Raw genomic sequence first — 16,676 nt, 5'->3', positions numbered from 1 at the left:
GTAATTTATCAACATTCCAGCTGCAAGAATTCAAAACATCAGTGCGACAATGTGCCATGGTTGGCTACGTACGTTCTTCAGTCACACCGTGTGGCCTTGAACGAACTAAAAATATATAATCGGTTAACAATTTGGGTAATGGCCCTTCTTCATAACACGTAGAGAAGCCAGAGAGACGGAGTGGACGATAAGAGCTGGAGACTGCATTGGCCACCTCTCTTATGAAGTCGGCGCAGATGCCCGAAACGTCTACGATTATTTATATTTCCTTTTAAGACCACGGTGTTCTTGACAAGCACCGTTGAGTTTATGTTTTAACCGTGCGTGTGCACCACTGCCAACATAGCAGCAGCGGCATTAGCAGCATCACCAAATAATTTATGACTAAAACGTTCACTTGGTGGCATCTTAAAAAGCAGTTCTGTGATATCCCCTTCCATGGGGCCGTGACGTTCTCCGGAGCAGGGCAATGCCAGCACTGTAGCATGAGTTGTTCGTGCGGATTCTTTACCTCGTGACGCAAATAAGAAATCCACTTGGAGAGACGAAATTTACTTTAAATAAATTTAATTCCGTTTAGAGAGAAAGACAGAATGTAAACGAGGCAGCGACAAAGGGACGCGGTTAGTTTTTACAAAAAAAACTCAGCTACGCACACTTCTGCTGCGACTGTTGTTGATGCTGCTGCCACTGCCGCCCGCAGAGAATAAATGTTTTTGCTTTTTCCCGGGAGCCTCAATGATCGCCGCGCAGAGAGAAGATGACTCAGCACGGCCAGGCAGCTTTTGCTGCCTTTGTCTCCTAAGAAGCCAGACGGAGAATATTTACTTGTGGACCAGGCAGGAGCCATTCGAGACTAATGGTCTCTCTCTCTATAGACTGCGACTACTACTATTTTCATTTTACGAGGTAAAGCCCACTGAGCAATTTCGAAAAGTGACTAGCATTGGCCAAATTTGCTCATGAAAAAAATAAAAATACCTGCAAAGTACTCAATTGGGATCACAGTAGCAGCATCATCGCCTCCAAACCGACAAAAATCAAACAGCAGGACCCTCCTGAATGAGAGTATTGAAACTCGGTGAGGCTCTCCTGCGTAAACAAGCGTAGGAGTAAAACTAATAATGGTGATAGCGATTCATATAAACAAGGATCAGAAGCATTCCACTTGAACTCGTCAAATTGTCTCGGCGGATCGTGACGGACGGCGATGGGTTTAACGAGTTGCAAGCAATATGATCCCTAATAAAGTCGCTGGTGATTACAACTGTAGTGACATTGCGGACATCATTGTGCGGTGCCGGCCCTAGAGAGGCACGGCGCGCGATGTACTCACATCACGGACATCACGTGTGTAGCGACATCGTGGATGTCACTGTGTAATGCCGGCTCTTGCGAGGCACGGCGTGCGATGTATTGACATCGCGGGCACCCCGTACATGTGGGTGTAGTACCAGCCCTAGAGGGGCTCGGTGAGCGCTGATAGAGAGCGCTGAGTGGCACCACACTCGGCGTGCAGTGCTGTCCCCTATAGGAGGGGGTGTGAGGGTGCCATGCACTCTGGTTGACCCTGGAAGGCACATGACGGTAAAGTCTACACAGGGGGGCCCCAAGTGTGGGCTAGGGGTGGTCACGTGTCGGGGCGAGATCTTGCTAGAGGATTCGAGAAGGTGGTCGTGGCCAAGGGCAGAGCCAGCCACGACCAGTCAGGATATAAACCGGGTCCCCAGAGGGACCGGGGTTCAGCGTTGCTGTTGTTATCCTGAAGATCTACGTTCTACGTCCGAGAAGAGTCACCAACACGTGGACCTGGACTCAAGCCGGGGTCCTGTCCATTGTAGATACTCCCAGAGTAATTAGTGTAGGTGGCCTGGTGGCCCACCACCATAGGTTGTTATCTGGTAAAGGGGCAGTCACCCCTTTGTGTTGGTATCAATACATGTGTTGCCTCCCAGGAGTACGTCTGTGACTCAGTTGCATCAACTACAACTGGTGTCAAAAGTGGCCAAACGCTATTTTACTGAGCTAGCCGTTTATACTATGTCTACGCGCCACAGACTACGTACCAGGATGTCGGACGACGAAGATGAAGATCTCATCCCGCAAACAGCCCCGGGGATGGCGACCCCGGAGGATGGAGGTGAAGTGTTGTCGGCGGAGCACAGCACCGACCGGGCATGCGAAGGCTCACTGCCGGTGACAGACCACACACGCCCGCCTCGCAGAGCTCCTCCAAGCCGTGGCGTCCATCCTCGCGGAGCTCCACCCCACGAAGCCAGCGGTAGAAAAGGGAGCAACGAAGCCGTGCGGGGACGAAATTCCCGCCGCCATTTCCCGCCAAGCGGGAATCTCTGTGGCGCAGCCCGTGCTTGCGACCGCCATCTTTTCAGAAGAGTGGAGCGCGGGGCCCGCCAAATCCGAAGCTGTGTCAAAATCGCTGGTGGACGTTCCATCTCTCCGGCGACGACTTCCCTTCGTGAAAGAATTTACAGCCATCGGAGGCGACTGGATCGCCTTCAAGCGGTGGTTCCTGACGAACACCAACTTGGCGGGGTGGACGCCACCCTTGATGACGACGCCTTGGCGGCGTTTCTTATCATCTGCCGTCGGAGAGGGCCACGCTGACTCAAGCTTTTGACCAAATTAGCCGCCGTCGAACGTGCACCACAAGTTCGCTACGCGAAAGAGAGGGGAAACCGAGAGGCCCCTCGCGTTCCGTAGCGCACTTTTGGCGTACGTGAAGGCTGCCTGTCCGAGGAGTTGACTCGTTGGTCCTCGAGAGACTGCTGGCTTTGGCTAAGGACCTCAACATCATTCTGACAGGTGTAGACGACGACAATCTTTCGTCTATCAAGGTTGCAAGATGCATTCAGGCTCAACAGCTCTTGCAACGGCACAAGGGGTTGGCAGCATGCACCGCGCCCCTGAGGGGCCGGATATACCTGAAGACGTGGAGCCCGTCCCAGCCTGCGCATCGACCCAGAGCGGAGGCGAGCGAGGGGACGGCATGGTGCGAAGGGCGGACGACCAGTGACGGCGGAAGACATCTCCTTGTCCCGGGAGCAGCCCAGTCGTGTGCGGGAGGATTTTGATTTTGATCGGGCCGGCCGGCCGCTCCGACTGGGTCAGTGGACGGAGCTGATCCATCGAGTGGTGGCCGCGACCGCAGGTTTATCCACTGTTATTGGATTTATAGAAGGGGTAGAAATTAGGATACTCGTTGACACCGGTGCATCAGCGACCATCATTTCAGAGTTGATTTATAATATCTTGCCCCATAATTGTCGTTCCTTATGCCCTGTCGAAGCTCCATGCGTCGCCGCAAATGGCGGCTCATTGGGCATTATTGGGAGAAATAACAGTGGAGGTGTGCAATTTGGATGTCAAATTGACGGGACAGGTTCTTGTTTCAACATCCCTTGCTATTCCTTGCTTGCTCGGGACTGATCTTCTGGGAAGGATACCCCTGAAAATTTTGATTCACCAGGGGTGCCTGCAATTACCATCCGACCATCCAATGACATTCTTGCCTTCTCCCACTCGCTTATGCACAGCTAACGCTACTGTACAAGCGCTTGCGCGTAGGACGGTTAAGATTCCACCCCGGCGCGCAAATGTTAGTCCCTCTACGATTGCGAAAGCCGCTAGACCAGGGGGCGACGGCGGGAGGAATCCTCTTGCGACCTTCTAATAAAGCCAGTCGTGGATTGACGTTAGTAGGGGCCCAGATGTTGGTATCCAATGATCAGGAACCCTTCATTTAGGTCTTTAACGCAGGGTTAGACACGTCGGTCATCCAGGAAGGTACCGTGCTGGCTCATGCGTGGCCAGCGCTTCATGAGGGAAGCATTGTTGGCAGTGTGGGTGCCGCGTCAAATACGTGGCCGCACTAGAATCCTGATGAGGGGGGATGGATATGCTTTGTTCGGAGAATGCGGAATTGTCCGAGGTCCAGAGGGGGAAACTGAGAGTGCTTTTGCGAGAATTTTCTGACGTTTTTAGCAAAGGGAAATTTGATATCAGCCGCACTACGCTTTTGAGTCATCACATTGATACGGGTGACGCCGCTCCCATCCGGCAGAATCCCTACCGGCTGAGACCTACGGAAAAATAACATGGCTGGTAGTTGGCGAAATGTTAGCCACGGACATTATTTCACCATCCACCAGCCCATGGGGAAAACCAATTGTAATCGTTAAAAAGCACGATGGTAGCTTGTGCTTTTGTGATGACTTCCATAAGCTTAATAAGGTCTCTGTTGCTGAAGCGTACCTTCTACCTCGAATGGATGACTCACTGGATGCTCTAGCAGGGGCGCGGTTCTTCTCTACTCTTGATCTCCTATCCGGGTCTTGGCAGTTGTCGCGAGATGAAGCCTCTAAGCCCAAAACAGCCTTTTGTACGCCACAGGGCTTGTTCAAATTCAATTGGCTTCCGATTGGTCTACATTCCATGCCGGCTACGTTCCAGCGATTAATGGAACTGGTTCTGGCTGGTCTCCAGTGGGACTCGTGCTTGATATATCTCGACAATGTTATCGTTTTCAGCCGTACGTTTGACGAACACCTGGAACGGCGAGGCGCTGTCCTTCTCAAAATGTGTGCGGCCAACCTGAAATTTAAACCACAGAAGTGTCACTTCCTCCAGAAATCGGTTCGGTATCTTGGCCGCATAGTAAGTGAATTGGGTATTGCGACTGACCCAGACAAAACCGCGTGTGTTCGAACTTGGCCGACCCCCACGTCGGTGGGGGAGGTGTGCAGTTTCATAGGATTCGCGTCCTATTACCGCCGTTTTGTCGCCAGGTTCGCTACCATCGCTAAACCTCTCCACGCCTTGATGGCAAAGGGTCATGAATTCCATTGGGGGGAGGAGGAGGAGGCCACATTTGTTGCACTCCGGGATGGCTTGGTGAACGCCCCTCCCCTCCGTTACCCCGACTTTTCCTTGCCGTTCGTCCTTGATACAGGCGCTTGTAACACCTGGAATTGGAGCTGTTCTGTCCCAAGTTGTCAATGGCGTCGAGAGTGTTGTCGCATACGGAAGCAGAGTGCTGTCTCCGGCCGAACAACGGTATTGTGTCACACGCCGGGAATTGTTAGCTATTGTGGTTTTTGTGCAACATTATCGCCCCTATTTGTATGGTAGACACTTTGAGGTGCACTCGGACCACGCAGCACTACAGTACGCGCTGCGTGTTGAACAGCCGTCTGGCCAACTTTCACGCTGGTTGGAGGGGTCCTCCAGGACTACTCCTTTAAGGTAACCTATCGCAAAGGCTCCTGTCACACGAACGCTAACGCCCTGTCGCGATTACCAATGAGCAGCAGGTGCACGTGTTTATCGGGCTCCGGGCGCTGTAAGCCGCCCAACGAGCACTCGCCCCCTCCCCTTGCGGCGTCGGCCGAGGTTGTAACATCTGAGGTGGCCGAGGGTCCGATGGCGCATGACGCTGTCATTGGGTTGGACCACGAAGAATGGGGGCGCCTCCAGGTTGAAGACCCCTAACCCTGCTTAAATTGCGACGCCGTGTGAGAGAGACTGATGGGGGCGAGGATCGACTGGGTGTCGCCTCTGTCATTCTTAGAGGCTCATGCATTGGGATGGAAGGTTGCGCCGTTATAACATTGTTGTGCCCACTGCCCTGCAGGGTAAGGTCATTTTGGGTGGTACATGTGCGCCTCTTGCACCTGGGTGTGCATAAGACGTTGGCCACACTTAAGTTGGACTTCTTCTGGCCTATAAACCGGGTCCCCAGAGAGACCGGGGTTCAGCGTTGCTGTTGTTATCCTGGAGATCTACGTTCTACGTCCGAGAAGAGTCACCAACACGTGGACCTGGACTCAAGCCGGGGTTCTGTCCATTGTAGATACTCGCAGTGTAACTAGTGTAGTTGGCCTGGTGGTCCACCACCATAGGTTGTTATCTGGTAAAGGGGTAGTCACCCCTTTGTGTTGGTATCAATAAATGTGTTGCCTCCAAGTAGTACATCTGTGACTCACAACCAACAATTGTCAATGTTGTGGGTTTACTCTACAACACACCGGTGTGCTGAAGCTGTCATTAATTGGCGCGCTTTGTTCAAGTGACAAACCTTACTAATTGGCTGTGTCGGGTGGTGTCGGGTTTAACGACACATTTATATTTACGCGATTTAACCCGACAAAAAAAACGTGATTGTAGATGGCGATGGCTTTGGGTGGCGAGGAGGGGGGGCCTTAATCCAGCAGCAGATCGAACACAGCTGATGACAGATCCGATGTCCAAGCGTTGAACGCAGTTCATCATCGGCGGGCCAAGTGCCAAAGGGAAGGAATCGCGATGAAGGAATTGCGGGAAGTGGCGATGGTGGCGGTGGAGGGCGGCGGGCGGCGCAGCAGCAAAGGTCGCTGCCGTCTGTTCTCGTTTCCACCGTAGTGGCCAGCGGTCGCTTTCGTCATTACCGATCATCTGCGCTTGCAGCACCGGCGGAACACTGCGCGTGGCGGTGGTGGCGGCTGTCTGGCTAAATGCTGGCGCCGCTCGTTGCAATGATCCATTAAGCGCTCCCCGTGTACTTATAATTGAAATGGAGTAAAATTAAACGGATGAGGTTTTTTTTTGGATTGTTGTCGTTTTAATTGTGCGAGATTAAATGCACTTAAACTCGAGGATGCCTTCAATTGAAAGAAAATCAACACAATTAGAGCGTCTCGGAGTGAACAGTAATCAGCGCTCATGTGAAGTGCGACCACTCTGCTAACGGGCAGCGGTTGGCCAGGAATGGGAGGCGGCCCGTCACTGGGCCCTGTATGAGAGTACTCAGGTGCACAGCCTCAACAGACTGTTGGGGCAAATGCTGTTAACGAGTAGCACCTATGAAGGCTGACACGGCACACGAGGGGGTGGGTGGCCAGCCGCCTTTGTCTCCCCAGTGACGATGTTTACAAACTGCACCAGGTACTCATTTGAGGCTGAGTCGAGCTACAGGAGGCCCAGGACCGGTACAGATAATCATCACTGGTGTTGGCCGTGAGCGGGAATCGAACTCGGGTCATCGGGTTCGTAGCACACAGATTACACACAGGTGTACACACCATTATCATGACCATCGCCGGCCATGGTCAATCCACTGCTGGGTGAAGGCCTCCCCATGGCACTACTGCCACCACTTATCACGATCCTCCGATGTAAAAATGCACCCAGCACCCGGACATGGAACCGATTTCATCACTCCTCATCTGGTGGTGGTACGTCCTCTCGGACATATTATTTATACACCGACAGTGCTGATACGGGCGGTAAAAAAAACAATATGATACGAATAAAACCGTCAGTGTTATAGCCTTGCGCGGCAGCGAAACTCGTCCCTGGTTTGGCGGCGTGCGTACGTACGTGTGTGTGTGTGTGCGTGCGTGAGCGAGCACACGAGTGGGACGTGAAGTCTAGTGGTTAGCCCGCTGCGGTATGAACCCGGCGACCAGAGTTCGATTCCCGTTCACGGTCAACACCAGTGCCGATTATCTGAACCGGTCCTGGGCCTCCTTCCCTAGGTTGACTCAGCCTCAAATGATTACTCGGTATGGTGCGTATATATCGCCACTGGGGAGACAAAGGCAGCCGGGCATGGTGTTGGCCACCCACCCCCTCATGTGCCGTGCCGGTTGTCCTTCACAGGTACTCGCTAACAGAACTTGCCCCAACAGTCTGTTAAGGCTATATCTTTGTGAGCACGTGAGGGCGTGTATCGGCGGGTACGTACCGCATCAGTGAACGTGCCGGGCCGCGCCAGCGACACCATCTTGGCGGCGAGGAACACGTCAGCCGAGCCGTCCTCCTCCAGCTGGTGCCAGAGAGTGGCGAGCGCTACCAGCGTGCCGGCCGCATTGCCCCCACACCTGCACCACCGCCGCCGCACACACCGCACACACGCAGCCGCTCGGTGGGGGCAACGCCGTCACCGCACCGCTCGCCGCGACGCGCGCCACACAACGGGGGGGCGTCAGTCACAAGGCCCGGTGATGGTGGAGGTTCGTGCCATTTCGGATCCGCCGGGCTGCCCCGGTTATTGCTCTGGGTGTGAGTATTCACAGTATTTTATCTCACCAAGGTAAGGCCCAACTAAGCTGCTGTGTAGCTCTTTTTCACAAGTGACCTGGCCATCACAAATGATAGCTCCACGAAGTGGCTTATCATCATCACGTAGACATTTATAGCAGTAGCCAAAAAACTCTCAACGCGTGAGGTTGATTATAAATGTGGAGGGCAAAACCGGAGGAGCCAGATAAAAAAATCCACACGACCACGGAGACAGAGATTTGCAAACTCCAAATATAAAGGTGTTAGGGTCGGGATAGAACTCACGACCTCCTGCACACCAGGCGAGGTAGTTAACTTCTCGCCACCGTGGCGGTACTCCTACGCGGCGTGTCTGATTGACTCACAGCGGACGTTACAGATTCCCCTGATGTCACTAGAAACGAGGAAGCCATTTAGTGCCAGAGACATGGCCCAAACTTGGCAAATGTAACACTGCAAATCACTCGATCGGGATCCCCCACACAGCAGTAACAAACATCACCCTCTCCCGTGAAGCCAACGCAGACTGTGTCTGTGAAACACAGCAAGCAGCGCCTTCCTCCGTGTTGATCGCCTTGCTCTGTCGGAATGATAGCGCCAATACCGAATGTATTCATCACTCTCCAGTCGCCATTCACCACGTTATCACTCTTCTATAGCTGCTGCAATGGTTCCCGTTTTCCTGTGAACTCGATTCCTCATTGATTCCTCGACCCATGTTGATGTCTCAGTCAAGCAGACACCCACTGTTTCATCTCATCCAACCACCATACTGCAGACAACAACATTCACTCAGTCGCCTGCCCACCAATGAACTCACACACCCACCCACCCACCCACTTGCTCAATGATACCCACTAACTCACCCACCCACTCACTCTCACTCACCCACCCCCTCACCCACCTGCTCACTCACACACCAACTCACTCATTCTCCCACCCTCTCTCACACTCACTCTCACTCACGTACTCACCCCGTCACCAACTCACTCATTCACCCACCCACCCATGCACTCACTCACCCACCCATCTACTCACCCACCCAACCACCAACTCACCCACCCACCCATGGCATGAGCGTGTGTGTTTCTATGAGTCGGAAATGGTCGTCAAGTGGTTAGTGCACTTCGCTACGAATCCGGCGAACCTGAACTGGTCCTGGCCACCCCCTAGGTCTACTCATCCTCAAATGAGTACCTGGTGGGATGTGTAAATATCACTGGGAAGACAAAGGCAGCCGGGCATAGTGCTGGCCACACCGCATCCTCACGTGCCGTGCCGGCCTTAATAGGTGCTCACTAATGGAAATGTCCACGATAGTCTGTTAAGGGTGTATGGGGGATCTTTGTCTTTCTGTGCCCTGTGTGTGAGTGCGCGCGTGTGTCGCTGTTGAACTTGCGCTGTTGTTGTCGTTGTCGTCGTTGTTGTGTGCGCACGATCATTAGTTCCCTGCCCGCATGCATCGCTCCTGGCAGCGGAATTGCCTCTTAAGCTGCGCAAAGTGCTTTAATTTGTTTTTATCGCCCTGAGGCGACGCCAAATTTGTCCCCGTACAGTGCGGGGGCGGGGGGGGCTGCTCGGCACCAATCCCCCCCGGTCCCGGTGGCAAAGATGGCTGCGAGGTATGGACGAGTCTCACCAAGCACGCAAGGTGCCTCGTCTTCAGACGGGTGGGCACGGTCGAGCGGTACGGCGTTCGTGGCCGAGGCTCGCGGTTTGAGCCCCGGTGGCCGCTGTGCGTGTTCATGCGTACGACTACCGCCCGGCCGTGCGATTCGCCACGGACGGCGTAGACGTCGTAACGTCATTCGCAAAAATGTAGCCACCGAGCGCCGGCCTGCGTCACGGTCCGCCGAGTACGCGCGTGCGGCACCCACTGGTCGTGGATGATGATTGGTCCGTCACGGGCCGCCCCCTCGTCCCTGGCCACGCCCACCAGCTCGAAGCAGCTGCTGATTGGAGCATCCGGGTTGGGCCACGGCGGACAGCGCAGGTGCCGCACCTCCACCTCACGATCGCCCTGCGCGGGGGAGGGGGGTAGCGCAGCGGGCTCGTGAACATGTCCGTGCGGACCTCCTGAGAGTCATCCCGTCTGTGCAAGTGCCGTGGTCACCACTCACGTGAAGCAAAATGCTAAATTAGTGGACTCGGAATACATTTGTGGGTTAGATCTCCGACGTAAACGATCTGACTGAATTGCGCATCCTTAAGATCCCACTACCACCAATAACTTTCTGATCCGCCCCTCCTGGACATATGTGAAAAAAAGCTTCATAGCTCATCGAATTTCTCCAGGATAAAGAATCTGAAAAGAAAAAAACCCTCCACCAGCCGACACAGCCAAACGAATGAATCGTCCACTTGGTGGCGTCCGAGCATTTAACGCGATGACGATCGTTCGAGCTTACTCACTGGTAGAAGTTCACGAACAATCCCACGGGGCAATGAGATCAACGGCGTTCTGCTCGAAGCTAGGTCGAACAATCATCAGGATGCCATCCGCAAAGTCCGAAACCTACGCATTGGGTGAACTTGTTCGCAGGAAATCGTCAAACGTCGCAATTCCTGGAGATTGTTAAATAACTAAAAGTTGCTGTCACTGCTATTGTTTTGGTTTAATTTACAGCCTTATGTCAAGCCACTGCTGGACGAAAGCTTCCGAAATGCCATTCTGGTCAATGAGCTGCTTGATCATACTTCGCCACGGTGGTCAATGCAGGCTTGTTTGAAAGGGCCGTCCAGGGTTGGTTCAGATATCACTCGCCCAATGACATCAGCCGTGGCCTGGAATCAAACCCAGGTGTGCCTCCTTCACGAACTACACCACCACTGCTGCCCCGCCATCGTTACATTTATATAATTGGTTTATCTCATAATTGCTTACGTTTGAGATCGAGCATTGAGAATCTTTCATGTTTAGGAGTAAGATCGATTGCTTGTGCAACCCAGAGGGATGGCGACATAATGGGGAAGCCTCCATCCAGCAGCGGACGAACCATGACTGATGATGGATCGGGCTCACAGCACGGAGCTGGCTGAGATGATGGGTATGAATCCGGGTTTCAGCTGGCCTTGATTAAACCTGGTACTGAGAACTAACACAGATTGGCTGACTGTACGTGAATATCAAAAGGCCACTGGGAGATATCTCAGAAGCAGTTCTGTGGTATCTCCTTTCACGGGCCATTCTCCAGCACAGCGGGGAGCTGCCTTGCTCGCTGCCAAAACGTTGATGCTCGGTCTCACGTCAAGACTGCGGCGGCATTGTCAACACAGGGCTGGGAAATGGACAAAAGTCAACAGGCATCCTCCACAGGGCATTGCCGCGATCAATTCCCTGTAATCGGTTAATTACCCGGAAGGCATTTCCATCATCGCTCGGAGGACTCCGAGAGAATTATTGAGTTGTGTGTGTGGTGGGAAACGGTAGTGTAGGGGTTAGTGCGCGCTGCGCTACGAACCTGGCAGCTCGAATTCGATTCCCGCTCATGGGCAACGCCATTGACGATTATCTGAACTGGTCTTGGGCCTCTCCTAGGTAGACTTAGCCTTAAATGAGTACCCGGTGCGGTGTGTAAAAACATCACCACGAGGGACACAAAGGCGGCTGGGCGTTACAATGGCCACATCATACCCACGTGTGCCATGCCAGCCTTTATAGGTGCTACGTGTTAACAGGTCTGTTAAGGATATACAGGGGATCTCTGTCCTTGGTGTACTTGTTAAGTTGTATTGATGCGTCGACCCGGGATCGAATGCGCTGCGGGCGCACGTGCCTTGTCGGCCCTGAGCAGCAGGTCGGCGATGACGAAAGGTCCCTCGTTGGCGAGCGTGAGACGGCGCTCGCTACGCAGCAGCACCGTGAAGCCGTCGCACGGCACCGAACTGCCCTCCCGCGCCGGCCAGTACGGGGCCTCCGCGTCCGCCTGCAACAACACCGCCCCACAGCGACCGTCACCCACGGAGACCATCACCCATGACGACCGGAACCCATGGCGACCGGAACCCACGCTGATCGGCTATCACCCATGGTGACCGGAAATCACCGACGGCGACCATCGCCCACGACGACCTTCACCCACGACGACCGGCAATTACTCACCATGACCGACGCCCACCAGGACCAAAATCAACCCACCAGCCATCACCCTCCTAAAGCAACGACAACTGTCCATTACCCAACTACCGTGGTGATCGTAACAGACGATGGTGTTGATGAAGATTATAATGATAATGGTGGTGGAAGTGGTAATGATGATATTGGTGATGATGGTCACGGTGATGGAGATTATGACGGGCAATATGATTGTAATTGTAGTGACTGATGACTGATTATTGCAACGATAATGAATTACAAAAACTGAAAAAGATTTTAATGGTGATGGTGATGAGAATGACAGACAATGATGATCATGATAAATGATGGCAAAAATGATCAGGGTGGTGACACGGCCGAGGGGCAGCACGTTCGCCGCTTGTTGCAGAGGAGGTTCTGGGTTAGACTCCGGCAGGCTGCCCTGGTTAATACTGCCGGGTAGTTATATTCACCATAATGATACAACGCGCTGTCTGCTTCACTCACAGCGGACGCAAAATATCCTCCGACATTATTCGCAAGAGTAGGCCACTGTGTGCCGATGTCATGGTAAAAATTCACCAAATTCGAAAGACGTACACGCAAATTACTCAATTGGGTCTTCTTGGTTATTTCGATAAAGTCACGTAGAATGGAAATAATAAAATCATAAAAATAAAACATACTAAAATAATTCTCACGACGTTTTGGCCACAACGCAAGCAGCCGTCCTCAGGTGAAGAACAGGTCTGTCAGAAAGATAGCGTCTGAATGAACACCACCAGGCTTGGCAGCGTATATTTAAGCTGGGTTGGAGGGTGAAGAGCGCCTTGACAAAGGAATTTGCATATCAAGAGGAATTTAGCATATTTATGGGAAATGCAGGTATGTGATTAGTACTACTTATGCCCGTGCATTATGCAGGATTAGCAGCATCAAAGGGAGGGGATATGGGAAATGGGGGTATGTGATTAGTACTACTTATGCCCGTGCATTATGCAGGATTAGCAGCATCAAAGGGAGGGGATAGGGGTAGCATTACTAAAGGGAAGGAGTTTTTTCTAACCCCCCTCCCTCTCTCTGCCTCCGCCCCCCCTCTGTCTATTTAAGGCCACCCCACAGAGACGATCACCCCTCTCTGTCACCTGTGTTGCTCTCGCTATGTATGTATCTTGTGATATCTGTCTGCTAATATGTCTGTCTATAGTTTTCTGGTTAGATATTATGTCGCTATTTCATTATACCTGATGATGATTGCTTGTGTTGCAATCGAAACGTCGTATTCTATTATTTAATTTAATTTATTATTTTATCTTTAGACGTGACTTAACCGAAAGAACCAAATAATAAAGGGAAGGAGTGTTAATAGTATGTAGCTGCAGCAACTAAAACCACCACGTAAACAACTAAAATATAAACTACATAGTATAATCAGTATACTAAATATACTCTACAATAAGCTGAGTTACTAACAGTAAGTAATACATTACAATTCTACGTCGTAAAAAATATAATATGCTTCCATCTAAACTTGCTTCTCTTACATCACACGAGTCTACACTGTACTATATACTGCCATAGACAAACCCAACATTAAATTATATACTGTATTGCTATAAACCACCCTAAACCTTATACATTGTAATATTACACTATGTATTATTCTACCCACCCTAATGTATATCACACTGCTGTATATTCACTATACAATTACGATACTATATATTACTTTGTACATTGTATTAAGCATATAAATGTTATACTTTTGTTATTATACACTGTACCATTGACCATCTTATGAAAGATACTAAGAGGAAGCAACGAAATATGTCAATGGGAGAGTAGAGAGCGGAAACTTGCAGCGGAGCAAAGAATCCATTCCCTGCAAAGAATACAATGCCAGTGAGTGGAACGCGGTCTGAAAGTCACCGTAAACGTGAACACAATCAGTTAAGATCCGAAATGGTTTATTACGTCCTTCCAATGATTGCTAAGCCAGAATCCATCTTCTCGGTTGAAATTGTCTCTGTGTTTGTATATGTGGATCGCCTCATGAACGAATCTCTCATGGTACTGTTAGTAACTCAGCTTATTGCAGAGTATATTTAGTATACTGATTATACTATGTAGTTTATATTTTAGTTTACGTGGTGGTTTTAGTTACTGCAGATACATACTATTAACACTCCTTCCCTTTAGTAATGCTACCCCTATCCCCTCCCTTTGATGCTGCTAATCCTGCATAATGCACGGGCATAAGTAGTACTAATCACATACCTGCATTTCCCATATCCCCTCCCTTTGATGCTGCTAATCCTGCATAATGCACGGGCATAAGTAGTACTAATCATATACCTGCATTTGCCATATCCCCTCCCTTTGATGCTGCTAATCCTGCATAATGCACGGGCATAAGTAGTACTAATCACATACCTGCATTTCCCATAATATGCTAAATTCCTCTTGATATGTAAATTCCCAGCTTAAATATACACTGCCAAGCCTGGTGGTGTTCATTCAGACGCTGTCTTTCTGACAGACCTGTTCTTCACCTGAGGACGGCTGCTTGCGTTGTGGCCGAAACGTCGTGAGAATAATTTTATTATGTTTTATTTTTATTATTTTATTATTTCCATTCTACGTGACTTTACCGAAAGAACCAAGAAGATGAATCCCTGCAGTCACGAAAGCTTTAAATCGAAATTTACTCAATTGGGATTAGGCACAGAAGTGGCGATCATCGCACACCGAGTCACCGTGTCGCGCAGGGAGAGCTGCCACTGGGGGCACCGCCCTTTCAAATGTGCCTCAATCCCAGTTGGGACTCAGGTCGCACGTCGAGTGCGCACAGCGCTCGCTCTGGCATGAAGGAGGAGGGCGGCTCTCTCAAAAACAAAATAATCATCATCATCTCGACGACGACGACCATGAGGGCGACAGTGCTGATGACGGTACGTACGGACGCGTCGTTTCCCTGCAGCATGACGATGAAGCGAGCATTGACCTCCCACGTCATCCTCCAGAAATCCTGCGCCGTGTGTGCCAGCGGCCTCTGTGTGATGATGAACTCCCGCTGCTTGTTGAAGCCCTGCGGTCGCGCGGCACACGGTCCCGCGCCGGGGCGATCGGGGGATCACATGTGGTGCTGTGGTACAATAGAAGCGGACTGCGACGGAATCACCAATCTTGCTGATGTTAGCCAATCAGATAAATTAGGGGGGGGCGTGTCACACGACTACTCGATACAAACAATTCTTGACAACGTAATCGATTGCCAACGAAGCAATTGACAATTAATAGACATTTTCAAGATGGCTGCCAGACCAATTTTGAACGGCTGATTCGACTGAGCTGAATCTATACAATTAATCGCTCGGTTCACAATCTCACAATGACCATCTATGGGCAAAGACACGCCCCTTCGGCCAACACCAATGCCTATTTTCTTCCATATATGGGCAAATCTCTAATCGGTGATTTCGTCGGGTGTCCGATTTCACAGCATTACGGCGCTAATCATCGCCACCCCCCCCCAGCGGAAGACTTCACGCCCGCTCGCAGGCCGGGTGCCGAGTCGCATGGCGCAAGGACAGCTGCCACTGGGGGTTCCCTTCAAATGGCTTAGATGAAGATGCGATGCTGAGGCATTTATGCAAGCGCCACGATACACGCCAGATACACCACCGCACTCACCACCACACAGACACCACCAATCACCACTAACCACCACACAGACACCACCAATCACCACTCACCACCACGCAGACACCACCAATCACCACTCACCACCACACATACACCACCAATCACCACTCACCACCACACAGACACCACCAATCACCACTCACCACCACACAGACACCACCAATCACCACTAACCACCACACAGACACCACCAATCACCACTAACCACCACACAGACACCACCAATCACCACTCACCACCACACAGACACCACCAATCACCACTCACCACCACACATACACCACCAATCACCACTCACCACCACACAGACACCACCAATCACCACTCACCACCACACAGACACCACCAATCACCACTCACCACCACACAGACACCACCAATCACCACTCACCACCACACAGACACCACCAATCACCACTCACCACCACACAGACGACACCAATCACCACACTCACCACCACACAGACACCACCAATCACCACTCACCACCACACAGACACCACCAATCACCACACTCACCACCACACAGACACCACCAATCACCACTCACCACCACACAGACACCACCAATCACCACTCACCACCACACAGACACCACCAATCACCACACTCACCATCACACAGACACCACCAATCACCACTCACCACCACACAGACACCACCAATCACCACTTACCACCACACCGACACCACCAATCACCACTCACCACCACATCGACACCACCAATCACCACTCACCACCACACAGACACCACCAATCACCACTCACCACCACACAGACACCACCAATCACCACACTCACCATCACACAGACACCACCAATCACCACCACACAGAC

General features: G+C 51.6%; 1 protein-coding gene across 1 annotated transcript in view; it reads right to left on the bottom strand.

The window, feature by feature from the left end:
• Window positions 1-16,676, bottom strand: part of LOC144729966 (receptor-type tyrosine-protein phosphatase gamma-like) — a 455,918-nt gene that overhangs the window by 5,812 nt on the left and 433,430 nt on the right. Inside the window, exons 25-28 of the mRNA XM_078610395.1 lie at window positions 15,093-15,221; window positions 11,835-11,984; window positions 9,936-10,078; window positions 7,742-7,877 (exon numbers count right to left, since the gene is read on the bottom strand). Of these exons, the coding sequence (XP_078466521.1) occupies window positions 7,742-7,877; window positions 9,936-10,078; window positions 11,835-11,984; window positions 15,093-15,221 (558 nt within the window). The remainder of the gene's footprint in view (window positions 1-7,741; window positions 7,878-9,935; window positions 10,079-11,834; window positions 11,985-15,092; window positions 15,222-16,676) is intronic.

The sequence above is a fragment of the Lampetra planeri genome, chromosome 34 (genome assembly GCF_965212315.1).
Source record: "Lampetra planeri chromosome 34, kcLamPlan1.2.h2, whole genome shotgun sequence".
Classification (NCBI taxonomy): domain Eukaryota; kingdom Metazoa; phylum Chordata; class Hyperoartia; order Petromyzontiformes; family Petromyzontidae; genus Lampetra; species Lampetra planeri.
Note: the sequence above shows the minus strand (reverse complement) of the source record. Positions and strands in the feature narration are given on the sequence as shown.